General features: G+C 35.2%; 2 protein-coding genes across 3 annotated transcripts; one reads left to right on the forward strand and one right to left on the reverse strand.

Annotated features, from left to right (window-relative positions):
- Nucleotides 1–1,654: 1,654 nt before the first annotated feature.
- LOC113512905 (RUN domain-containing protein 1) lies at nt 1,655–4,666 on the forward strand. Its single transcript, XM_026896866.3, has one exon. The coding sequence runs from the start codon at nt 1,811–1,813 to the stop codon at nt 3,443–3,445; it is 1,635 nt and encodes a 544-aa protein (XP_026752667.2). The 5' UTR covers nt 1,655–1,810; the 3' UTR covers nt 3,446–4,666.
- Nucleotides 4,667–5,400: 734 nt separating this feature from the next.
- LOC113512897 (fumarate hydratase, mitochondrial-like) lies at nt 5,401–27,015 on the reverse strand. Of its 2 annotated transcripts, none has more exons than XM_052892634.1 (10): nt 26,781–27,015; nt 19,787–19,903; nt 16,047–16,128; nt 14,728–14,849; nt 13,513–13,745; nt 12,135–12,340; nt 11,388–11,591; nt 10,231–10,392; nt 8,461–8,591; nt 5,401–6,968 (listed from the first exon to the last, which is right to left on the reverse strand). In XM_052892634.1, exons 1-10 carry the CDS (start codon nt 26,892–26,894, stop codon nt 6,837–6,839), a joined length of 1,503 nt encoding a protein of 500 aa, XP_052748594.1. In that variant the 5' UTR covers nt 26,895–27,015; the 3' UTR covers nt 5,401–6,836. The 2 variants fall into 2 exon arrangements, with proteins under 2 accessions (XP_052748594.1, XP_052748595.1); XM_052892635.1 differs by lacking the exon at nt 26,781–27,015 and adding an exon at nt 21,808–22,221.
- Between the last annotated feature and the right edge of the window lie 630 nt (nt 27,016–27,645).

Below are 27,645 nucleotides of genomic sequence, written 5' to 3' on the forward strand. Positions count from 1 at the left end.
CTAACAACTCTGTTGCTAGCAGGTCGACCTCCACGCGGTTTCCCTGGAAATTATTTTTTGTGGAATTGCTCAAGATGAGGATGAAAGCAGGTCAGTATATAACTGACCTGCTTTCATCTTCATATACTTATCCCTCACTGGTGCCCCGCCGGTGTATACCAATAGCACAGGCGAAGTTACCATTCCATTACCATCTATTAAAAAAAAACAAACCCAACTGACCTGCTTACACTCTCACTGGTGCTCCGCCAGCGTATACCGATAGCGCAGCTGGGATACAATTCTATTATCATCCATTTTATTTTAAAGTTTAAAAGCATAAAGACAACTAAAAACGACAAACGACAGAGTAAATTGCAAAGACCGATTTCATTATTTTTAATTCTAATCCATACATTGTTCAGCATTCAAATCATAACACATATTTTGACGTAAGTGACGTCTTTCTTTCATTTAATAGGTAAATATCGCTGGTACGCGATACCTACGTATTGTATCTATATATTAGTTTTGATTAGGATCTTCTTTAGAGTAGAGATGGATAATATCATATCATATCTATATTTTGAATTTTATTGGACATTGATGACCACCCATTGCAATATCGCACATACCAGTCCGATATCTATATTCATTACAAGCGGGTTCTTCTTTTCGATATTATATATTTTATAACCGATATTTAATATATCTGTTATTGGGCCAATTAATGTATAGATATTGTAACTACAATATATAGGTATTGCTATAGTGTATAATATAGTTTATATTATACACTCTTAATTTAGAGTATTAGTAGGCATGGGTCATATCGGTATCGGTACGATATTTACATTTATATTGGATTCCTCTGGATATTGATAGTGGAAAAATAGTCATCACACATTTTGTTATTGCTTATATCAGTCGGATATCTACGAGTATATCCATTTTGATCAGATTTTTCATTTCGATATAATATACTGGAGAACTTGTATTTAATAGATTCATAGAGTTGATATGTGTATATTGTATATAGAATATACATATATTGCTATATATTAGGCACCTCTATTTATTAGTGAATATTTAAATATTAATCTTAAAAAAATATGGAACAGAAACGAAAAAAAGATATATTATATTAAATCAACAGATTAGATATTAATAAATGGAAGTTATTGATAGCAACAGCGTAACATATCCAATATCAAATTTAAGTGCCATTTTAAATATATAGGATCGATCCTAGATATTGTATTTGTTACCGATTTCAAGTACGCCCACATGCCTAGTATTATATAGTGATGTACCGAGTCTGCCTTCATTAGAACCTGACTCGAGTTTGAGGACTCGAAGAACTACTTAATACCTGTTTTCGAGTACTTTATCGGACTCCAGTATTTCTTCAACTTATATCTGAAATTAACTTTTATGAAAACAATAAAATAATTAAAAACTTATAATTTTTCCTTTACTAAATATGAGTAATATACTAACTGAATTAGAAGTAAAACAGAAACAGAAAAACTTATAATAAATACACAAGTAGAACCGAAATTATTCAAAACCTGCTTTCAAATATCGTATATCCGACTTTTGTATATCGAGTTCTCGAAACCTTGAATACATATTAGTTATTCGAATCAGTACTCAAGTCAATCTGACTCGCCATCACTAGACGTATGACGTCCGTACATAAGTTGGTAGGAGGTAATCAAAATCAATTCAATTTCGTTCCTCGAATTTCAGTTTTCCACCATGTATTCTTAAAATAAACTATGCGGAAAAATAGACTGATCCAATTGTTTATAAATTAACATACATAAAAATGGACAGCAACAGTGATTATGAGGAGAACGAGATACCTATATGGCAGGAGCCGAGACGGGAGCCCCTGGGCGCTCCGAAGGAGACTTTGTGTGAAGAAACCCCACCTGAACAAGCTACAGGAGATAGGTTGCACGCATTGGAGGAGGAACAGGAAATATTATCATCTTCAGTGTTTTCTTTGACGTCACATTTAGCGCAAGTAGAGTTTAGACTACGACAAATATTAAAGGCCCCTGCTGAAGAAAAGGATCTTATGTTAAAAGCTTTGGAAGAGTTTACGTCAAGAGGGGTGACTGACACGCGGGCGGCGCCACAGGGCAGCTCGGGTGACACGAGTTGTAGTGAATGTTTAGAGTTGGAAAGGAAAATGCGAAGACAACGCGCTAAACAGGCGCATTTTATCGAAAGATTGAAAGCCCAGTTGAAAGAGTTAGAAAGGTTTGTAGCCAACCCTAGTTCCAAAAGTGATAGTAGACACAGAGTATTAATAGAGCATTTAAGAAGTGAAATAGACCAAAGCCTGGATGAAGGATGCCATCAACCGTTAAGTGCTGATGAACTGAGACATCAAATTAATTGTGCTGTCCGTCAGTACGCGGACCGGCAGCTGTCCAAAGATGAAATAATTAGTAAACTACAGATTCATGTTGAGGACATGCAAAAATTCATTAGTTTAATGAAATCCGAGGAACTAAGAGACAACGGCAAGACAAAAACGGAACCTAAGAAGGTTAATTCTCAAAATTTCGAGAAAAATTTCCACAAAAACAAAGTGAATGATGATCTTAAAACGGAAACCATCAACTTGATGAGGAAGGCTTCTACGTTAATACAAATTTTTACTGTATCACAGTTTGGTTGTTCACCAAATTCAAGTAAAAGCTTTGATAGGAAATCCTCCACTATTGTCACCCATTGGGGCAATCTGCGTGCTAAACTTGAAATGTCAATAGATGCTGTGCTCCACTTGGTGTCACGAGACAGATCGTCCCATTCAATTATTGATAGTTATGATAGTGAATCAGAAGAGGGCGGAATCACCATCAACGATGCACCACTAACGACTGCTGTACGACGTCACTTAGCTGTTAATTTGAGGGACTTACTCCACCATGGATTGGTGGGGCCAGAGTCATCATCTCTAGTCCCTATAATTGGCTGCTTTCCTGTCAGAAGGTCTTCAGCGTCTCAGGCACCTCATATTTGGGAACTTATTTTACGGTACTATGAATTGAACGATGGGGACAGGTTTAATTCTACTCCAGCTAGGAAATTAAGTCAAAGCTTTAACTTAGATATAGTCGGGGGGACGGCTATCACTAATAAACAGAGTTTGTTGAGCACCATTGGCAGCATTATAGCAACGCACACTCCATACAAAAGGAGTTACGATGCTCACTTCAAAGCTTTAGTTTGTGCTGCCTTGAACTGCCACAAATTGGTTTTATGGCTAAATATCATACTTAAAAATCGCTCTTTAATAGATTCTTATTATTCTTCGACTAGTTATATTGTAAATACAGGTTTTCAGGATACACTGCAGAGCCTCGATCGGTTGACCCCGCATAATTTTGATCTGCCTGTAGATCTTGCTGTGAAGCAGTTCCAAAATATTAAGGATGTATTTATGTAACTTATCATTTAAGTATACACTTTTATACATAATCAAATGTTAAGATGCCTTCCATGATCAATTGGTCATGCTTCACTTGATATAATTACTAGCCTAATATTCTAGTCCTTAGGTAATAGTATATATATATATATATATATATATATATATATATATATATATATATATATATATATATATATATATATATATATATATATAAATATATATATATATATAAATATATATATATATAAATATATATATATATATAGTATTTATCTTAATAATCTTATTCCGGCTATAGCAATTAATGCTCAAAATATTGATGATTTAGAATTCAGTTTTCTTAATCATTCCAATTCTTAATTAATTTGCTGTGATGATTTGTAACACCTACTGTTTTTTTTTATTCACAGGAGGAACTACATGTGTGTACTGTCTAATATAAAAACATTATAAATTAGTAGTGAAATAAAAATTTAAATAGGACTTCAATGAGACTTTGTACAAAAGTCGATTGCTTGGTTACCTCTGTCCCATTCGTGTTTCAACCGTAAAGCAGTTGTGTTTGCACGGCTGTGTTTTAGTTTGAAAAGTGGGATATGACGTGAATTTACTGGGTACAGAGGAATAACACCCCAGTCCTCAGGAATGACAACGCATGGGGGGTATCATGGGCGAAACAGTATACTCTGTTATGTCCATGGTACTGCTCATGTCTATAGGCGACGGTTACCACTTTCCATCAGGTGGGCCTTCAGCTTGTTTGCTATTCTAAGTTGAATAAAAAAAATGAAAATAGACACCAAGTAAAATATTGTCTACTGTTAAGATTTTTATGCTTTTTTTTTTTACAAATTTCACATATAACCAATAGATAATTGTGACAAAATAATTGTACTCAAAACATGAGAATTATAATTAATATAATTCTCATTCTCTTAAAATTGAATTCTACGATTGAGCACATAAAAAGAGCTTAACTTGAATGTAATCTTCTATGATTCTAAACTTTCTAAACTATATATACTTTTTTTATTCTTGATTATAGTACGTTCCAAATTCATTCCACTTGGGTAGTTTTGATTTAGTGTAGTCATAAATATTATAATGGCATGGTGTGATAAATAAATTACTTATCAAATTGAAAATATACCAAAGATTTTACCAAACGTATTTGTATTGTGCAAATCATGTAAAACAATTATTATAGATAAAATATAATGTAGATGAAGCATCTTTCATGAATTTTATTTTAATAACCTTACAAGCCTCTCAGCGTGGGGGGAAGGGATCGTTGGTAATGCGGGTTACCAGTCCCAGTGCTAGTATTATACCCTGTCAGGTCGATCTCCACGCGGTTCCCCTGGAAACCATCGTGCTGATTTCCAGGTGTATTCATTACGATAATAATTCAACAATAAAACAATCACGATGATTCATTAAAAATTAACCACCATAGTTTCCAGGAGAACCGCGTGGAGGTCGGCCTGTTAGGGTATATAGCTAGTAATGGGTCTGTTGGATAAGCGCCACCCTCCATCATGTGATTTGTCAGAATGTTGATTTTAATTAGTATTTAAAATGCAGGGACATAGCAGTGCGGCGGTACTGGCCAGGCCGGCGGCGCGTGCCAATATAACAGCGCGTCGAAGGCCACACTTCGCTCTATAGCACTTTATCATGTTTGTATTTTCAAATAACAAAACAGCTGTAAACATTGTTTATAAGGACATTCTGTAGTAGGTAGGTATATTTGGTATCAACATTGCACCCGTGCGAAGCCAGGGCGGGTCGCTAGTAATAGTATAAAAAAATCTATAAACTAGAGTAGCACGGCCATTCTAAAAATAATTTTCTCAATAATTCATTCTTAAAATTACGCTACTTAGATATAATATCAATAACATTGAAGATTTTGCCATTGGCTATATATAGAACACAGAAATAATACTAATAATGAAACCACACAATAATATTCACATGTTTTAATTAATAAGATTAACATAGCAAACAATCTAATATAAATAATTTAACAATTCAATTTTAAACCAAAAATATTATACAAAACAAGTAATAAACATAATAAAATAGCTATGTTAACTATAATATTATTTACAATGCTCGTGTTAATTATTGTGCAACGTAAATGCATATCCGTTGCGATGTTCCTACTGCATCAGTACTTAGAAATCTTCTCTATAGAGAAGGGAAATATTCTTTTATTACCAATGAAATATTATTACTATACATTCAAATGTTTATATAAAATTCAGCATTCTCCCAGTTTCAAACATATAAGTAGTAAATCAAACAGTTCTTCGTTGATCGAGTAAAACTTTTAATTAATCTAATATGACAACAATATCACATACTGTTAATTTTTTCAATAATAATTCATTATTTATTGTAAGAACGTACAAAACTTTAGAAAGAAGTAAAAAATCAATTGTATACCTCTAAAATTTCAAAAGTTGAAAGAAATATTGTACATTTTAAGCATATTCGAGTGACCAATCTGAGTCCATTTTATATAAAATTAGATTAAATGACAGTATGAATAAGATATATCTATGGATGTATATATGTAATATGTAGTAACAAAATTTATACATATTTTAGTAGTAAATGCACCGCCTACTTAATTTTCTGATTGCCTGGTAGAGAACGCCATTAGGTGTTACGTCCGCCATATGTACATTTACTTATACAATTGTGCATTAAAATTTAAATAAATATATTTATTTATTTCATTCAATTGATTCTGCCCACCTTTATGAGACCATTGTAATATATGTACGTACCGAAGTTAAAAATGTCGAATTGGTATTAAAATATTTATTTATTTATTCATTAGTACAAATATGTGTACATGGCGAACTTAATGCTAAAAGCATTGTCTCCCAGTCAACCATAGGGAAGTGTCAGAATACTCGAATGCGGTACTAGTGATTATTGTTATACATACATACTAAAATTACATATATAAACGAATAAATATATATGAATAACAAATATACTTACACATATATGACATATACTACATTATACACGAAATTGAGAATAATATAAAGTACTTACTGTTCGGATAAAGTAAAAAAGTGAGCATGAACGTTTTTTCTTTCAAGACGGTTTAGTTGGTAGTTAATGGTATCAGGAAGCGCGTTCCAGAGTAGTGTGTGATAATAAACAACATGTAACTTTATAATACAATACATATTTTAAAAGTCAAGTGCGAGATAACTTATGTTCTGCGAGTTCAGTATTGTTGAAACTTAGATTAGAAATAATAATAATAATTAGACAAAAATAGAATGAACAATATACAGTAGCGGTAATCTGAGAAATGTTTTTTTTTATGATTATAAACAAGATCGGCTGATATCGCAACGTCGCGCTGTCAACCACTTTACTTGGGCCCCAACATGTCCTCCGGTCGCACCCACTGGTCGAACTGTTCCGCCGTTAGGATGCCTAGTTTGATAGCTGTGTCCTTTAGGGTGCCGCCTTCTTTGTGCGCCGTCTTCGCTATTTGTGCAGCCTAGAATAGAATTAATAAATAAATTTTAGATACGAGGTTTGTCCGGAAAGTACGTATAAAAGTTTTTTAAAAATTTTATTTTACAATTATTCAGGTAAATCAATTTTATCCCCTTCAAAGTACTCCCCCTGTGACATAATGCACTTGTGCCAACGCCGTTTCCACTGTGAGAAGGCTCCTTGAAAGTCCTCTGGTTGTAGGTTTCTCAGCTGCCCCGTCGTAGCTTTTTTTATCTCATTTATGTCCCCCAAATGCCGCCCCCGAAGTACCAATTTGGTTTTTGGGAACAAGAAGAAGTCACACGGGGCCAAATCCGGCGAATAGGGGGTGTTCGGTCACCGTAATGGAATTTTTACTCAAAAACTCACGGAACGATCTTGGCGCAAATTTTTTTCATTTGAAGTTCGTTTCTTAGAATTTCGTGGACCACGGTTTTGCCCAAATTAAGCTCTTCAGCCACCTGTCTGACCGTTAAACGACGGTCCCCATTAACACAAGTTCGAATTCTTTCCACGTTTTCGTCGGAATGTGAAGTGGAAGGACGTCCTGAACGTGGGTCATCTTGAACGCTTTCTCGGCCCTCTCTGAATCTTTTTAGCCACTTGTGGACGGTTGGTTCCTTCACAGCATCATCCCCATAAACTGTTCTGAGATCGGCAAAAATTTCACGGCCATTCTTGCCGAGTTTCGAGAGAAACTTGATTACGACGCGCTGCTCTTCAACGGAAGCGGGCTCCATGCCGACGGGGTTTCGTTAAGAGGTAACTTCACAGATGGCGTGACAAGCCAGTTCGCACCGCACGGCGGTCAGACCAGAACTGAAGCATTGTTAGGGACATAAGGAAGGGGTCCTGCGCTTACCTGGCCTCCCCACTCCTCTTTCTCGCATTCCAGAACACTTTTATACGAACTTTCCGGACAGACCTCGTATAAAGACAGTAAACACATTTCGTCTTAGATCTTTCTATCATTTTGCATCAGGTAAGTTTAAGAGCGAATCTGACAAATTGCTTTAAAAAATATATATATTTCTTTAATAATTTAATAACTCAAGTACTGAACTAGATTTTAATTAAATGTCTATGTAACAAATTTGAAAATATAAATAAAAATATTTGGTTCAAATCCGTTTAATAGTTTTTGTGTAAGAGTAACAAACATTCATCTTTTTTTTTATACAACTTAGAATGGCAAGTGGTAAACATCGCTTATAGACATGAGCAGTACCATGGACATAACAGAGTATACTGTTTCGCCCATGTATCATGGGCGAAACCATGTATCATGTATACTGCTCATGTCTATAGGAGACGTTTACCACTTTCCATCAGGTGAGCCGTCAGCTTGTTTGCCATTCTAAGTTGTATAAAAAAAAATTGTATTTTTATATATTATGTTATAATGCATTATGCTGTTGGTGTTCCTATAAATAAATAAATAAACAATTAATATTTTTTTTGCGTTGAAATCTTAATTTATTATGGTACAATACCTTATCGTAACCAATGTGCGGGTTGAGTGCGGTGACCAGCATCAGCGACTCGCGCATGATCTTGGATATTTGCGCTTCGTTCGCCCTGATGCCCACTGCGCAGTTCTTGTTGAACGCCTGGCAGCCATCACCTGGTGTATAAAAAAGTAATTATATAAACAAAAAAAAGTATTTATTTTTATAAATTAGAAATACACTTGGTGGACAGATTTTATTTAACTATTATTTTAATTTAATTTAATTAATTTGAACGGTGTCACTGTATAAAAAGTATAAGTCCTATGTTCAGATCATAATACAAATTTATAAATATTTACTAATTAATTCATTGTTTCATTGTAAAAATCAGTTTTATTATTAGTGAAATCACAAAAAAAATAATGTATCAATTGAGGCCTATAAAATCAAATTTAAGTTTTAATATTTGTGTGCCTAATTATGGCGAAATATGAGGACTTATTGTAACATCTATACACTTACCATGTTTCTTGTAAATAAATAAATAAAAAAGGCAGCTAAACGCTATAAAATCGTTCAATTTTCACTCTGTACTCAAATACAGAGAGAGTTCTATTAATTAAAATACAAATTATTATTAATATTCTAATTTTTTTTCAATCGTTTCATATCCTTGACCAAATATTAGTTTTTCTAGTTTCCTGAACATTTGACAGACTTGGATTTAGCTGTCTTTGATTTTATAGGCCTCGATTCTCACAATGATCCCTGATTAAAGACAATTCTGACAACCACTGCCTCTGTGGATAAGTTAAAACTATATGGCCACGTTATTTGAATCAAAATTTTATCATTGGCTTAATATCAATGAGAGTTGATAAGTGATGGTAAAGGCCGTTTACTTTTCCGGGTCAATCAATCTCCATAAAATTTTGTTTAACTACACCAATGTAGTTATACAAAATTTTGATATACCCAAGTATATGGGATGGAGAAAGACAATATATGTTGATGAGGCATATGAAACTGCGGCAACTCTGTTATTACCAATAACCAATCCTCATTTTGAGGATTATTAGTAACGGAGAGTTTTGTCCCCATCGTTATCAATATAACTTATCAGGTTGACCTCCACGCGGTACCCCCTGGAAACCATCGTGACTAATTTACCGTTCAATTCGTCATGATGCGCTAAATTACCTGCCATTTCATCCTCACCAATCATCCCTCACTGGTGCCCCGCCAGTGTTTACCGATAGCGCGGGCGGGGCTACCATTGCATTATCACCCATCAAAAAAAATCCTAATTTGGAAAAGTGGGAAAAAAAAGGAAATAGAAAATATATATTCATGTAAAATATAAAGTCGTATAAAAAAACCGTCGTAAAACTAAGCCAAATCTTTTTGTAATATGGATGACAAACATATTACTACGACCCCATGTAGTGATTGGGATACGGGTAAAGATATTTTTTTTTATACAACTTAGAATGGCAAACAAGCCGACGGCCCACCTGATGAAAAGTGGTAACCGTAGCCTATAGACATGAGCAGTACCATGGACATAACAGAGTATACTGTTTCGCCCATGATACTCCCCATGCATTGCCATTCCTGAGGACTCAGGTGTTATTCCTCTGCACCCAGTAAATTCACGACATATCCCACCCTTCAAACCGAAACACAGCCATGCAAACACAACTGCTTCACGGTTGAAACACGAATGGGATAGAGATACCCAAGCAATCGACTTTTGTACAAAGTCTCCCTCTGGTGATAGATAGACAAATAGCATTGTATAAAAACACTGACCGATGAGCCTGATAGAGCGCAGCACGTTGGCGACGATCATGGGCTTGAAGACGTTCAACTCGAAGTGTCCGTTGCTGCCGCCCACCGTGCACGCCACGTGGTTGCCCATCACCTGCGCCGCCACCATCGTCAGCGCCTCGCACTGGGTCGGGTTCACTTTGCCTGCAAGAATACATGTTAATAATAGATAGATAGACACTCTTTATTGTTTCCTCCAAAAGATTACAATAGTAAACTTATTATAAATATAAACAATTACAAGAAATAATCACAATGAGAAAACAATGGGCGACCTTATCGCTGAGAGCGATCTCTTCCAGCCAACCTTTAGATGGAAAGGAGTAATTATAAACTGTTTGATTGGAGGCACATGTAAATTCTTGTATATTAATAATCTCTGCTAATATTATAAAAACGGCGTGTGGTCCCAGCATAAAATGGGCCACTCCTTTCTTTCGAGTGGATGTCGAAAGAGGCGACTTAAGGAGACTCAGTCGTCGAGGGATGGGCAGCAGCGTCCCTCTTGAAATGTTCACCAAAGCTTTACTGCGGTTGCCAATTCGCCTGGCAAGTGTGACAACTACTGGCAAAACTCCCCTTATTGGGAAGCCTGGAAGGAATGTTCAGCAGTGGACAGATAACAGCTTATAATATTAAAAAATTGCCCCACCAGCGTATACCGTTAGCGCAAGTGGGTTTACCATTCCATTGTCGTTCATTAAAAAAAAAATATAAATGGAATAGTAAGTTGGTTTGTTACCTGTTAGTGCATTAACAGCTTACCCAATTACTATAAAATTTATTATACACGTACTATTTTTTTTTATATAACTTAGAATGGCAAACAAAATAAGCCATACTTTAGATACCTTTTATTATAATTCCTGTAGAAGGTCGAAAGTCACAACTTATTTCTATTATTATTATTTATTAAGTTTAATAAGTTATGTTTCTTGTTAAGTTATTAAGTTAAGTTTCTTTTTAAGTTATTAAGTTTTGTAAGTTAAGTTTCTTGTTAAGTTATTAAGTGTAGTAAGTTAATTTTCTGATTAAGATATTAAGTTTAGTAAATTAAGTTTCTTGTTAAGTTATTAAGTTTAGTAAGTTAAGTTTCTTGTTAAGTTATTAAGTTTCTAGTTAAGTTATTAAGATCTCACCAGGCATAATAGAGGATCCAGGTTCGTTCTCAGGCAGCAGCAGCTCGGCAAGCCCGCAGCGGGGGCCCGAGGCCAACAGACGGATGTCGTTGGCGATCTTCATCAGCGACACGGCCACCGTGTTCAAGGCTCCGGATACTTCCACCAGCGCATCGTGGCATGCGAGCGCTTCGAACTTATTCGGTGCTGTCTCGAAGGGAATACCTGAAATTTAAACTATTATATTAGAGGGATAATTGCAGTTACAAATTCGCTTGCCAAGCGTGGCAACTACTGGCAAATCTTCCCCTTACAGACAAAATTCACTTGAGAAATGTTTGATGAAGTGGATCCCAAGTGGTGGTCTTTATAGTATAGCAGAGAGACACTTTGTACAAAAGTCGTTTGCTTGGGCATCCCATTCGTGTTTTTACCGTGACGCAGTTGGGTTTGCATGGCTGTGTTTCGGTTTGAAGGTTGAGATATGGCAGTGAATTTACTGGGTACAGAGGAATAACACCCGAATCCTTTGGAACGGCAACGCGTGGGAGGTATCATGGGCTAAACAGTACACTGTTATGTCCATGGTACTGCTCATGTGTATAGGCGACGGTTACCACTTTCCATCAGGTGGACCGTCAGCTTGTTTGCCATTCTGAGTTGCATAAAATGATTACTATGACGGTGATGATGATGATGATATATCAGCGGGCGTTTTTTACTATCAAATCGAGCTGAATATGTTCGCAATGTACTAGGAGCGCATACCAGTGAGGGCGGCGATCTCGGCAGCGCACTTCTCCGCAAAGCCGACGCGCGTGTTGAGGCCGGTGCCGACGGCCGTGCCGCCCAGCGCCAGGTAGTGCAGGCGCGGCAGCGTGGCGCACACGCGCTCCATGCCGTACGTCAGCTGCGTCGCGTACGCGCTGAACTCCTGGCCCAGCGTCAGCGGCACCGCGTCCATCAAGTGGGTTCTAGTGGTGGGGGGAAAGTGATACATTTATATATATATATATATATATATATATATATATATATATATATATATATATATATATATATATATATATATATAAAATTCTCGTGTCACGGTGTTTGTTAGCAAACTCCTCCGAAACGGCTTAACCGATTTTCATGAAATTTTGTGTGCATATTCGGTAGGTCTGAGAATCGGCCAACATCTATTTTTTATACCCCTCAATGATAAGGGTGACCCACCCATAAATTTCTTTTTTATTTTTTTTTTTTGACAATTTTTGTTATTTTTATTTAAATATGATTTAGCATTGAAAAATACATACAACTTCAAATTTTCACCCTTTTACGATCTATTTACCCTTTTACGACATAGTATTAGCTAATTTTAATTGAACTAAAAAAACTATTTTCTAGAAATAATGTATATGGCAAAACAACGTTTGCGGGGTCAGCTAGTATATATATATATATATATATATATATATATATATATATATATATATATATATATATATATATATATATATATATATTTAATTTTTTCTTGTTAACTCCAATTTTTGTTGCTTTGTGAACAGCGCCTTGTATCTATACTGTTGCTACTTGTGAAAACCTTTTAGTGGCTTATTTTGTTATCCTAAAACTGTATCTATTTGCTGTAGTGTAGCCCTGGTTTTCCTATGAATAAATAAATAAATATATAGATAGATATATAATTCAATTACATCACTTATCGCACACAAATAACATAAGCTACTGGTGCACATATTTAAGGAAATCAAACAAAACATATACTACAAAAAAAAGTACATAAGAGTTTTTTTATGGGTGAAAATGGCATAGTAACTCCACCGCTATCTGTATACACTGGCGGGGTACAGTGAGAGGTGATAGGTGGGGATTAAAAGGCAGGTCAGTTAGTCCATCGTGACGAATTCAATGATAAATTGGTCACGATAGTTTCCAGGAGAAACCGCGTGGAGATCGACCTGATAGGATATATTGATAGCAATGGGACTAACTTACTCATAACTAGCAATCCCTTCCCCCCTAAACATAAAAGAGGTTACACAATTTCTCGTGAATGCGCCACAGTAACACAAAATGGTCAGAACTCAGTAGACAAAATAAGTTTGGGAACCCCTGGTTTACATGGTCCATTACTCACCGGCCAATCTTGATGATCTTATCGAACTCCTTGGACTTGGCGAGGAGCGTGTCCCGCAGCGCGACGAGCCCCGGCATGAGGCGGTCGCGGAGCTCCATGGCCACCGCTATGTGCATGGCCGTCGGGTACGTGTCGTTGGAGCTCTGCGACTTGTTCACGTGGTCGTTGGGGTGCACCGGGTCCTTGCTGCCCAGTTTACCGCCCAAGATTTGGATAGCGCGGTTCGATATGACCTGGAAATGTATTTTTTTAAAGTTTACCAAAGGAAGACTTTGTACAAAAGTTGTTTGCTTGGGCACCTCTGTCCTATCCGTGTTTCAGCCGTGAAACAGTTGTGTTTGCATGGCTGTTTCTATTTAAAAGGTGGGATATCACAGTTAAATTACAGGGTGCAGAGGTATAACACTAGTCCTCTGGAATGGCAACGCATTAGGGGTATTATAGGCGACACAGACAGACACCGTTATGTCTATGGTACTGTTCATGTCTATATAGGCATAGTTACCATTTTCCATCAGGTGGACTGTCAGCTAGTTTGCCATTCTAAGTTGCATAAAAGAAAAATTGTATACACAGGCGGGTCACCAGTGTGAAATGACAGGTAAGGATGGAAGAAAGGCAGTTGAACCATCATGACGAATTCAACAAAACTTATAGGATATATTACTAGCCATGGGAGTTTTTGATCCCATTACTAACAATCCCTTATCCCTCCATCGCGTGTATATTATCATAACACAAAAAAGACTTCAATTGTGGCAAAACCATTTATTTTGATTTCGAAAAGTATTACTTTTTTTTTGTTTTATATACAACTTAGAATGGCAAACAAGCTGACGGTCCACCTGATGGAAAGTGGTAACCGTCGCCTATAGACATGAGCAGTAGCATGGACATAACAGAGTATCCTGTTTCGCCCATGATACACCCCATGCGTTGCCATTCCTGAGGACTCAGGTGTAATTCCTCTGTACCCTGTAAATTGTTAGTAATGGAGACTGAGAATCCTATTGCTAGCAATATACCCAACCAGGTCGACCTTCTCGCCGTTCTCCCTGGAAACTATCATGGTTAATTCCTGATGAATTCATCATGATGGGCTAACTGGCCTGTTTTCATTCTCATCTATCACCCTTCACTGGTGCTCCGCCAGCGTATCCCGTTAGCGCAGGCGGGGTTACCATACCATTTTCATCCATCAAAAAAAAAACTGACCTCGTTGGTGTTCATATTGGACTGAGTACCAGACCCCGTCTGCCAGATGACGAGCGGGAAGTGGCCCTCGCGGTACAGCTTGCCGGATATGACGTCCTCGCACGCCTGCATTATAGCTTCCGCTGTGAACAAAGCATACTACATTAGTGCCAACCTTGGCTTAGAGACAGTCAATTGTACCTGATTGTAAATGAAATGAAGTAACATATATTCAGATATTAATTTTTAGTTTTTACCCGTGACCCGGATAAAAATTAACCTATGACATTGTCGTTATCCTAACTTTTCGTTTGACATTCTTTCCTTGTGCCTGGGCCATAGTTGCACGCCATTTTCTATTTTATCCACTAACATCAAAAAGAAGGAGGTTCTTGATTCGATTTATTTTTTTGGGGTTCCATATCTACAAAGGAAAAAACGGAATCCTTATGGGATCACTTCGTTGTCCGTCCTTCCGTCTATTAAGACCCTTTTTCTTAGGTACGCGTGGAGGTATCTAGTTGAAATTAATATCATATACACAGGTCTGCAATCTCTTAAAAGCAGTGAAAACGTCAAGATTCTAAATCGACGCAATCAAAAGATACGGCCGTTTATGTTCCATTTATATCGCTTACTTTGACATTCGCAAAGGGAATCAATACCTATAGGGTACTTCCCGTTTACTTAGAATCATGAAATTTGACAAGCAATGAAAAAATCCGAAAACCGTAAAGTAGTTATTACACAAAAAAAAATTACTTGATAATTTTGTACGGGACCCTCGTTATGCGAATCCGACTTGCACTTGACTGACTTTTTTACGTTTGCTACCTCATAAGTCAGTATATATATATATATATATATATATATATATATATATATATATATATATATATATATATATATATATATATATATATATATATATATATATATTGTAGTATATTGTCCTTATTAAGATTATAATGTGAAAGAGTATTTATTACATCTTAGTACAAAGAACTAATCATTATAAAATTTGGTTTACTAGTATTATTGGCGACGGAGAAGGACATAGGCTATTTTTACAGGGCAATCAACATTACCTCGATCAAAGGGCATGGATTATGTTGCGGTTAAAAGGTAGTCTTCTTTTCTTTTCATTTAGGAGTTTCCTCTAGTCGGTGCAACAAATTCATGCATCTTCCTCCATCCGGCTCTATCCCAGGCCATATCCTTGACCTCCCTATACGACATGACACCTAGTATTTCTTTATCTGCCCCATGTAGCTTATTCTGGGTCTTGGTCTTCCTCTTTTAGAAGGCAGTAAGAAATATAATTTTTAACACAAACTTACCAATTTTCTTGTCGAGACCATACTCAATGTTGACTTTTGCGGCAGCCTTCTTCAATATACCGAATGCAACGATCACCGGGTACTGAAAATAAGGATGCCATTGTTAGCTTAGCACGCGACTTTGTTTAAGTAGAATTAGAATGGTAGCACGCCTGGTGCAAAGGTTGTAAATAAAGGTGGGACATGGTTACAGAGGAATAACACCTAAGTCCTAAGGAATGGCAACGCAGAGGGGTATCATGGGCGAAACAGTATACTCTGTTATGTCTACGGTACTGCTCATGTATATAGGCGACGGTTACCACTTTCCATCAGGTGGACCGTCAGCTTGTTTGCCATTCTAAGTTGTATAAAAAAAATGTAAGTTTAAATATATTGTTCAGTAGGTTTTACTTTGAAAGATATAGTTTAGAAAGGTTTCACACATGACTTACAAATAATTGATCAGATTGATATAACTATTATAATATATAACTAGACGGACTTCTTATTATTTTTACCATATTTTAAATTGTTGTTTATTTTGTTTAATCTAAATTGACATTAATGCATGTATATTATCTAGCTATCAGTATATTATTTTTTTCGAAAGGGGGGTAAAGAAGTTTCTTCAGGGTTGGCAACGCACGCGGAATACCACTGGTATTGCAGGTGTTCATAGGCTACTGTAACCACTTGCCATCAGGTGGGCCGTATGCTTGTTTGCCACCTCAGTGGTATAAAAAAAATGGCAAACAATATTTATTCTCCCTTCAAGGGTTGTCATTCCTGGAGACTGACACGTCTCAGTACCCTGTAATTTCACTACCATATCCCACTGTCCAAACTGAAATACCCAACTCGGGGGGAAAGAGATTATTAGTAATGGAGACTGAGATCCCATCCTATTGCTAGCAAAATACCCAACCAGGTCGACCTCCTCACGGTTCTCCCTGGAAACTATCATGATGGGTTAACTGGCCTGTTTACATTCTCATCTATCACTCTTCACTGGTGCTCCGCCAGCGTATTCCGTTAGCACAGGCGGGGTTACCATACCATTTTCACCCATCAAAAAAAAATACCCAATCCTTCCTATTGCTAGCAATATACCCTATCCGGTCGACTGCCAAGTGGTTCCCCGTGGAAACCATCTAGGCTAATTCTTGTTAAATTCGTCACGATGGGCTAACTGACCTACTTCATCGTCACCTATCATCACTCACTAATACCCCGCCAGTGTAAACCAATAGCACAGGCGGGGTTATCATTAAATTATCCCCAATTAAAGAAAAAAAATACCCAACCCTGCAAATAGTGTGGGACAGAAGTACCACGCAAATGCATATGAGGCCTCTGATTACACACAAACGTCCGGTCAATGCACAATTACTATCAACGTTAGATAAACAGCGGTGCGATATGATATCATACGTTATGCGGTCACATGTACTTTCTACCTTGGGATTTAATAGGTACGAGTCGAGTATACGGGTCTGATTGCGTAACTGGTTGGAAATAAATCGGAATTCAACCTTTAGAAAGTCGTTCAAGGGTTTCCATAGAATTAACTCTAATACTAACGCACTTTCAATGGCACAATTGTTGTGCATAAATTGTTATGTACATATAATATTATTATATACTTTTGTACGAATGTTCTACTAGTGAAATTGAAAATATAAGTGTTCAAGATCAGGCATTATAGAAGTTTTAATAAACATTAAATTTTTCGCACTTGCAATATTAGAACAATTTGATGGAGTTATTAGGTAACAAACAAAAAAAAAATTATAACCGAATCGAGTACCTCCTTCCTTTTCAAGTCGGTTGAAAAAAACTTTCCCATTTAATTTAATTGTAGTAAGTATATTAGTTTGGAGGCTCAAAACTTTTTGCCGTGTTTCTACTGCTTCTTTGGGAATAACGTTCGTAGAACATTCGTGTTAATATACGCCAAGTACCTTGCGGGATAAGCATTGACAACAGACTGCCAAAGTTTTTAAATTTTGAAATATTATATACCAAATTGATTAAATGTCCCAATGATTTGTACTCAAAATACACTTCCTGTTTATACAATCTGTGGCGTATATATATTGTATATATAACAAACCTTTATATATAACTAAACCTTTTTAATTTCTGTAGAAAAATAAATGATGAATAACAGAGCGTATGCGAGGTTGCGCGCGCAAAATAAATTGAAAATTGTCATTCTTTTTAAATATATAGACGTTTGAACATTGGATTAAATATTTTACTTACTCATTTCCCATAATTGGTGACCCCGACGTGATTTTCCCATAAATCTAACTAAAATACACTTGGCTAATCTGACATAATTAGACTTTGTACAAAAGTCGTTTGCTTGGATACCTGTGCCCCATTCGTGTTTCTACCATGAAGCAGTTATGTTTGCATGACTGTGTTTCAGTTTGAAGGGTGGGATATGACGTGAATTTACAGGGTACAGAGGAATAACACCCGAGTCCTTAGGAATGGCAACGCATGGGGGGTATCATGGGCGAAACAGTATACTCTGTTATGTCCATGTTACTGCTCATGTCTATAGGCGACGGTTACCACTTTCCATCAGGTGGGCCGTCAGCTTGTTTGCCATTCTAAGATGCATAAAAAAAAATGAAGTAGTCAGCAACCTATGATGACCATTTTTGCTAAACTAGACATTAGTCATTACTCGCACGTTCTTAAACCTTCCAACACGAGGATTTGATGTCAAAGTACCTTCTTGATGATATCGCGTACGTGTACAGAAATTAAAAGCGCCTTAGTTGCATACTCCATATTTGCATGTTCATGAAAAATGTATGCATTTGTTGTGCATGTTCTAAACATGCAGGCGGTATTTACCACTTACCATCAGGTTGATCGTCAGCTTGTTTACAATGTCAAATTGCGAAAAAAAATTTTTACTAATTCGATATACATACATAATTACGATATACATAGGTACTAAAGTAATTATTATGATAAATTATAAACGTTGAGTAAAATGTTGCATTCACAATATTTACCAGAGGGAGACATTATACACTCAAGTTTCTATCGCCAAACAGCTGTACTCGCATAAGTGTTTCTATTTGAAGGGTGCCATATGGCAGTGAAATTACAGAAATAGTATTGCCCCATAGTTCTCAGGAATTGCAACACATAATAGATACCATGAGCGACACAGCACTCTGTGATAGTCACCGATGCTGTTTATGTGTATAGTCGACGGTTCCCACTTTTCATGAATCAGTATGTCAGCATAAATGCCGTTGTAATTCGTTTAAAATAGATATTTTTACTAAGGGAACTAAATAATTGAAAATGGGCAGCAGCGACCCTCTTAAAGTTTACCAAAATCTAACTGCGCTTGTTAACCCAGGCGGGCCAAGCGTGGCAACTACTGGCAAAACCCTTCTTATGGGGGAGGCCTATGACCAGCAGTGGACAGCTAACGGCTGATTCGATGATGATGATATACAACGTCATCTAGTCCTAAACTAAGCAGAAATAGTAGTATGAGTAGGTAAGCAATTCGCGTTACTGGGTATCCATAAATATGCATTTTTTTGTATGCAACGTGCAATGATAGTCAAACTGACGGCCAACCTGATGGTAAATGGTAACCGCCGCCTATAGACACGTACTGTAGCATGGATATTACAGAATATACTGTGATGCCCATGCCTCCTCTCATGCAATGCATTTGATGACTGATATAATAAAAAAAAAATAGTAAATATATTTACCGGCATGCGTTCCTCGATGCCACCGATGGGGAAGTTCATAACAGAGCGTACCGTCTGCGCGCCATACAACTTGTCATCTGGCACATCTAATTCTCCAAATGTGTCACGTTCCTTTCTCTGCAACATGGATATTAAAGAACGATAAATGTCTATTATTTTTTCAATACCAACGCCAATTCTGAGGCGACATTTCTCTAAATATACGTAAATGTCATCGTCAGGCGGCGAATTCAATGGAATCCATTGAAACTACCAATAGAAGTATATTTTTTTAATATATATAAAAAAGCCTTTAAACTTTTAATTTTAGGGCCTAAGTGTAAATGTTTTTGACAGAGTTCAGTGGGTGGTCCGGGACTGCAACAAGTTTAAAAAAAAAAACAGCTTTAGACAAATGGCGCCCCATAATCGGCCCTATTGAACACACGTACGCAGTTTAAAATTTCATCCCAAGAAAAAAATATTTCGACTGGCCGGCGGGGGAGGCGCACAGCAGTGGAAAGATAATGGCTGAGACGATGATACAGTAAAAAAAAGTCACTTCAATCGTGACACAATGAATATGGGATTTGAGGAAGATTTAACATACATGTATACAAAAAAAATACAGATGAATCGAGAACCTCCTCCTTCAGACAAGTACTTTTACAAAATAAATCTGCAACTTATATTTACATTGAAAAATAAACATCAAAATTAATTCAAAATTGACGAAAATATGCAGTGCATTTAATTAAAAACATACATTTTAATGTTGTTTAATAAATAAACTTGCCCACGATAATTCCAAATGTTTTTCATGTATATTTTATATATACATATGTACGTTATATAAATCGAAAAAGTTTATGTAAATAATATATCCAAAACTAGCAATTCGGTCCGGCTTAACGCGGGTAGATAAAACGTTATGTTACAGCTTATGTTATTGTCCGATAACTTGCTATAGGTGAAATAATTTTTAAAATCGGTTGAGTAGTTTTTGAGTTTATCCATTACAAATAAACATACAATCACATCTTTCCTATTTATAATATTAATATAGACATAGATTAGTATCGTAATAAATTAAAATTGTAAATCATAATCTTAAAAAAAAATGCATAAAATTTGCAAAGATCTTGTTACCCTTTAAACAAAAACTAATAGCTAATATCAAAACATTTTTACGAAAATAGACAAGTTTTAAACTACACAATACACTTGTACTTCACATTTATCTATCACTTACTCGGGATTTTATCATGTGAACGATAATAATAATAAGTTACTTTTGAAATATCTAAGTACCTATCTATTAGCTTATTAAAACAATAACAATAATTGGTCAGAATTGTTACGATCGTGTAAACAGAACGTGTTTGTCTGGCCTGTAATATGATGAAATCACCGTTTGTAATCTGCATTACATTATGCGAGTATAGTAACACTAAAAGGGGTAATTTTGTCTGTACATATATATGAGGTAATCTCTGAAACAACTGAACCGACTACAAATAATATTTTACTAATAAAAAGTTATAATTTCCTTGAATAATATGGAGTAATTTCCCATAGGATTAGTAGGTCTATTTTCAAGCGTTATTTATTGCTTATCTCTAATATGTATTATAGTTTCATAGGAATATTCTAAAGTACAATATGTACTTAATATATAATAGATTTGAATTTAATTTTGACTCTAATCTTTACAAATATTATAAAGGAAAAGTGAACGTGTTTGTGCTTCTTAACGGCTTAACCAATCATTATAAAATTACATATACTATATTATATTATTATTGTGATATATGTATAAGTACACATATAGTATTTTGATGGAGGATATAGGCTACTTTTTATCTATCTAAATATTTAAATTTACTATATAACATAACACTTTCGCAAATATTTATTGATAGCGTATAGAGAGCAGCACTTTAGAATCGACCCAAATGTGTCATAATTTCAAGATGAATTAGCATTATTAATATAGTGAAGGCATATTAAAAATAAAAGACTTATATTATTACAGCACTCACCATTTTAACCGGTTTCCCCTCGGGATTCATACACACGGAACACGCCATTGTAAATATTAACAATTTACACAAAAATAAACACAAAACGAGTTTTAAAATTTCAATGTCACCTCGACGTTCCCGCCAAAGTCACTTCTATGCAGTGTACAGATTAAAAACCAAATAATTTTCGGCCAGTCACTTTTTCTTTTTTTAAACGCAATTAGTTTTAAGTCTATTCTAAAATCTAACGGTGCAGTCTATTTTAAAGACAAAATCGAGCAAAGAGTAACTTATTGGACGTGAGACAGACCGGTTACTATCCCCCACTGTTGGTTAGTTAGCTGTATCTATTACAAATTACACTGTTCTTTAGAGATATTTTTACCGCGAAATCAACCGCTTGTATTGAGAGTAGACGAAGGACTGATTCGAATATGGTTTACGGCCGTAACATGCCTACTGTATGTTATCAATTTACTGTTTAACTTATGGAGTTATTACATAATGTAGAACCTATCTACCTACTAAATTATAATACAGTCAACAACAAAAAAATATGATAATTCCTATCAGATTATTTTCCTGATAGGAATTATCATTATTTAATTTCGTCGTCGTTATTTGAACTAATGACAACAAAATTAATATATAATTATATGAGTTTAAACAATGATAAAAAATATATAAATATAGTATACTATATTGTATACATTTAATGAAGTAAAATAGAATAATATATCTCTTTTAAAAAAATTTAAGATATACGAGTAATCAAAGTTTTCTTGTACAAAAAAAAAAAATACAAAGACTTTAAAAGTAATAACTAACAAAGGAATAAACCTATCGAATAAAATCGATTTAGAATTTGCCGGAATATCGCGTCAGCAGGCTTAACCGCTATTCATATATATTATACCAATTTTTAAGTTAAACGTATATATACTATAATATATCCTCAAAAACACAAGCAAATTGTTTTTAATTTTAATTACGAAAAAAAAAAATAAAGTGTCTGACTACCTTTTTGATATATAGGTATATTGCTTTCCGTAAACAAAGTTCGGATTCAGTTCTCAAGCAATTTTTAAAAATATTCTGTCAAAATTTTTTTGTGAAGTTTATGATTTGTGCTCCGCGGTTTTTATGTAATGTTATGGACAAAGTGATTAATGTGTGATTTATAAATAATGCCCGAACATTATGAAAAATGACTACTACGAGATGACAATTTGATGATAACTATTCAAATAATTAAATTATCCGGATATTATACATAATATCCATCACATATAGGGCAGAGTAATAAAAAACATGTTTCATTACTATTATTTTTGACGTTAACTCTAAATAAACGTTATGACGTGAAGTCTTCGTAAATGCTGATAATCTTTTGGTTTCTTATGCTGGTACTATTTTTTTTAAATTGCAGATTAAACTTTTTCAATCATCTCAGTATAGCTTTTGTTGGTGAAAAACTGAGTATTTTATCCTTTTAGCAACTACTACGAAAGATTGAATAAATTAATAAATTCATGTTATTCAATCTTGATATATCCACGATTAATTACTTAAACAAATACTAACAAGTGTTTCACTGTAGTTCGACAATGAATTGCTAAAATAAAACTCATCCGCATCCGCTACTATTCGTTTTTAATGCAAAACAAAAACAACGAGTATTTGAAGTCCGCATGCTGCCATTGCGATCTCTGATTGGTCACCGCATGTCACATGTTTGTTTACGTCCTCGCATCTAGTCCAATGTAGCTTTATTATCAAATTGCCCAATCGTCACGATGCAATATTCATAATAACCAGACAATGTGATAAATGATTAAATTTACACCCCATTATTTAAAAGAACGTTTTATGTTTCTTGGAGAGAGCAATTCTAATTCTTATTCTTTACGTAGTACTGACAACCTCCAACTCATAATTCCTATTCATTCTTCCTCTTTCTACTCCAAATCCTTTTCCGTGCAAGCAGTTCGTTTGTGGAACTCACTCCCTACCTCTATACGGTGCGCTCAATCGTTGCCCATTTTTAAAAACTTAGTTAAATCCCACTACCTATCCTTATAATCACTTAGTCCTATGTATTTCCAGTTTCATGTGTGTTATATATATGTGTATTAGTATGGTATATTTGTATGTATTTGTGCGTATATATGTATATGTATGTATATATATTTATGTGTGTATGTATATATATATGTATATGTTTGGATGTATGTGTTTATTTATGTATGTGTATATGACTATGTTGTCACAGATATTATTTTTTTCAAATCTATTTTTTTAACATGCCACCTACCTATTTATGCTTTAATTCTTTCTGCCCAAAGGTTGTCTGGAAGAGATTGCTTAGCAATAAGACCGCCTTTTGTACAACACTATACGTATTGAACATTGTTTAACAAATCATGTTATGTTGGTGCAATAAAGTGTTAAATAAATAAAAAAAAAAAAATTTGGATTATAATTATTCACTTGATTCGATATAATTAGCAATTATTCATAATGCCTGGGCATTTTGTATAATGTCCTCACTTGATCCATAACATATATACACGCAGAATATACTACTTTATACACCAGGCAATTGCCGTAGATATCAGCTACTCATTAATATTAAATAATTTATTACTTGATGTACTTATTTAAAGTTTTACATAAACAGAATCATATTTATTTATTTAATACTTTATTGTAGACACTAATAATACATAAAAATATGACAGAGAGAGAGAGAGAATATCTCTTCGAATCATAATTCAAATAACAGCAATTAAACACAAAAATAATCTTCATAAACAATATCTTTTTCATCTGATACTTCATGTATATAAATTTTTATTATTTATTTATTTATTCTTTATTGCACAATAAAATTTTGTACAAATGGCGAGCTTATGCCATATGGCATTCTCTACCAGCTAATCATTGGGTAAGAACAGAAAGCGTATGAAGGGCAGATGTGGTGAAAAATATGTGACAATTATAGTAACACATTAAGGAAATACACAATATAAATATAATATACACATAAGAAATGCACATATAATACATAAACATTACTTTTAATATATACGAGGTCTGTCCGGAAAGTTCGTATAAAAGTGTTCTGGAATGCGAGAAAGAGGAGTGGGGAGGCCAGGTAAGCGCAGGACCCCTTCCTTATGTCCCTAACAATGCTTCAGTTCTGGTCTGACCGCCGTGCGGTGCGAACTGGCTTGTCACGCCATCTGTGAAGTTACCTCTTAACGAAACCCCGTCGGCATGGAGCCCGCTTCCGTTGAAGAGCAGCGCGTCGTAATCAAGTTTCTCTCGAAACTCGGCAAGAATGGCCGTGAAATTTTTGCCGATCTCAGAACAGTTTATGGGGATGATGCTGTGAAGGAAAATCCCGCTCAAATGTCAAGACAATGTTGATTGTTTTTTTCGATGTTCGGGGGATTGTCCATCAAGAATTCGTCCCTCCAGGCCAGACAGTTGATGGAAAATTCTACGTCGATGTGCTCAGACGCCTCAAAGCTCGTGTGGCACGAGTTCGTCCAGAATTGGCGCGAGAGGGGCGTTGGATTCTTCACCACGACAATGCCCCTGCCCACACCTCTCTTGTTGTCCGTGAGTTTTTGAGTAAAAATTCCATTACGGTGACCGAACACCCCCCCCCCCCTATTCGCCGGATTTGGCCCCGTGTGACTTCTTCTTGTTTCCAAAAACCAAATTGGTACTTCGGGGGCGGCATTTGGGGGACATAAATGAGATAAAAAAAGCTACGACGGGGCAGCTGAGAAACCTACAACCAGAGGACTTTCAAGGAGCCTTCTCACAGTGGAAACGGCGTTGGCACAAGTGCATTATGTCACAGGGGGAGTACTTTGAAGGGGATAAAATTGATTTACCTGAATAATTGTAAAATAAAATTTTTAAAAAACTTTTATACGTACTTTCCGGACAAACCTCGTATGTGTTAATTATTTTAATAATATAATAATATTGTAACTAGAGAATGCTGTGCATGAGAAATATTTAAGGAAAACTCATATGAGGAGTCTTATTATAAGTATCAAAACAAAAATTTTTAGAAATGTCTGTGCACCCATGTATTTGTTCTGATATCACACAAAAACTATTCCACAAAATATGATGTTTTTCACAGTTGTATTTGTTATGGTTTAACTTAAAAACTTGTATGTTTTTTTTTTATAAGACTTAGAATGGCAAACAAGCCCATCTGATGGAAAGTGGTAACCGTCGCCTATAGACATGAGCAGTATCATGGACATACCACAGTATACTGTTTCGCCCATGATACCCTCCATGCATTGCCATTCCTAAGGACTCAGGTGTTATTCCTCTGTACCCTGTAAATTCACACTATATTCACTATATTTTTTAGTATGTACCAATAGCTAATGTTATTTGTGTGCTGTAAGTGATGCAAATAAATTATATATCTATCTATCTATCTATGTAAGTTTAATTCAAATACATTGCAGATTACTTTTTTATAAAAAGTATGTTGAATGGGCACAGACTTTCATACATTTCTGAAACATCTACTTCAAGCTTAGAAGATAATAAATGGTTTAAGCTAGCATTTATTCCAACCAACATATCAAGATTACGCGATCAAAGTAGCGGGTACAGAGAGAGTAGTCAACTTGATGAATGTGTTGATCAGGTTGAATTTACATCTTAAATTAGTCTGAATTTAAAATACTTTCAGATCTGTCATATAAATAAACCGTTCTCGAAATTTTTAATGTACGTTCCATTTATTTTTTCGAATATCGTCGTAATTAAGACGAGATAACAAACGACCGTGTTAAACAACTATTGCCATTATTTCACGCAGAAATCTTATAAAATTGAACTAGAAGATAATAAAGTAAACATATTTATACAGGTAACAGCACTGACTATTAATTTAGTGATATATTATAACTGAATATAGTTAGTAACAGATCGATTATGCAACTTACCGCTACGATACTCGTTGTAGAAAAATTCGCTTTATCAACAAGGCGAACAACGCATCTAAAGTTTTTAGATGAATTAAATAAAGCTGAAGATAATTTAAACATGGATGTAGCCATGTTATTTAAATAGTCCGAAACAGTTAAATGTAAATTATATTAATTTTAATCACAAGTGTAGGAAAAACTAAGATTGGTACCAGTTATTTAACATTGACAATCAACCATCTCGTATCTATCAATGTCGTCGAATGTCAATGACGTCTAGCACTGTCACTTGACTTACCATAGATTACCTAACTGTACTCACTTTATGATGGCAACCCTCGCTACTCTCCATCTAAGAACAAGAACAACTTATGACTAGACTGTACGGGCCATGCTCTTTGCCTGACCCTTTTGGACAAATTTTAAAACAACGACAACAATAACTAAGAACATTCTATTCAGAATTCTTTGAACCAAGAACTAGAAATCTTTGATCTCAACGGAAATAAAAAGGGCATCTAACCATAGACGTAGTATTACTATAATCTACCCATTATCAACATAAATAAAGATTAGTACTTTTTGTATCCATATATTAAGCCTTAAGAACAAGGAATTACATAGAAGGAATTATAAAATAATAACTATAAATCATATGGCTGCCTCCTTTTTTCTTATGCAAATATAGTTAGTAAAAAGACATCGAAGATACACCATCAGTTACTATTCTTGTCAATTCATAGTAGTCTAGTGTATAGAAAATTTTATACGGCCGTATAATCCTACCAAATTCAGATACAACCTGCTTGCATACTTTCTACGTAAACTGTGTTGAATCTAGTAATGTAAAATTTGTTATTGTCAAATATTTGATATTTTAAAC

Source organism: Galleria mellonella, unplaced genomic scaffold, assembly GCF_026898425.1.
Source record: "Galleria mellonella isolate WM207_F2 unplaced genomic scaffold, CSIRO_AGI_GalMel_v1 utg1634, whole genome shotgun sequence".
Classification (NCBI taxonomy): Eukaryota; Metazoa; Arthropoda; class Insecta; order Lepidoptera; family Pyralidae; genus Galleria; species Galleria mellonella.

What these genes read in the sequence shown, in the direction of transcription:
- LOC113512905 (XM_026896866.3), top strand. Translation starts at nt 1,811, where the DNA reads ATGGACAGCAACAGTGATTATGAGGAGAACGAGATACCTATATGGCAG.
- LOC113512897 (XM_052892634.1), bottom strand. Translation starts at nt 26,894, where the DNA reads ATGGCTACATCCATGTTTAAATTATCTTCAGCTTTATTTAATTCATCT. An exon ending in GCATCGAGGAACGCATGCCG is followed by an intron (nt 16,129 to 19,786) that starts GTAAATATATTT and finishes CCTTATTTTCAG; the next exon opens with TACCCGGTGATCGTTGCATT. An exon ending in GCGCTCTATCAGGCTCATCG is followed by an intron (nt 8,592 to 10,230) that starts GTCAGTGTTTTT and finishes TTTATACACCAG; the next exon opens with GTGATGGCTGCCAGGCGTTC.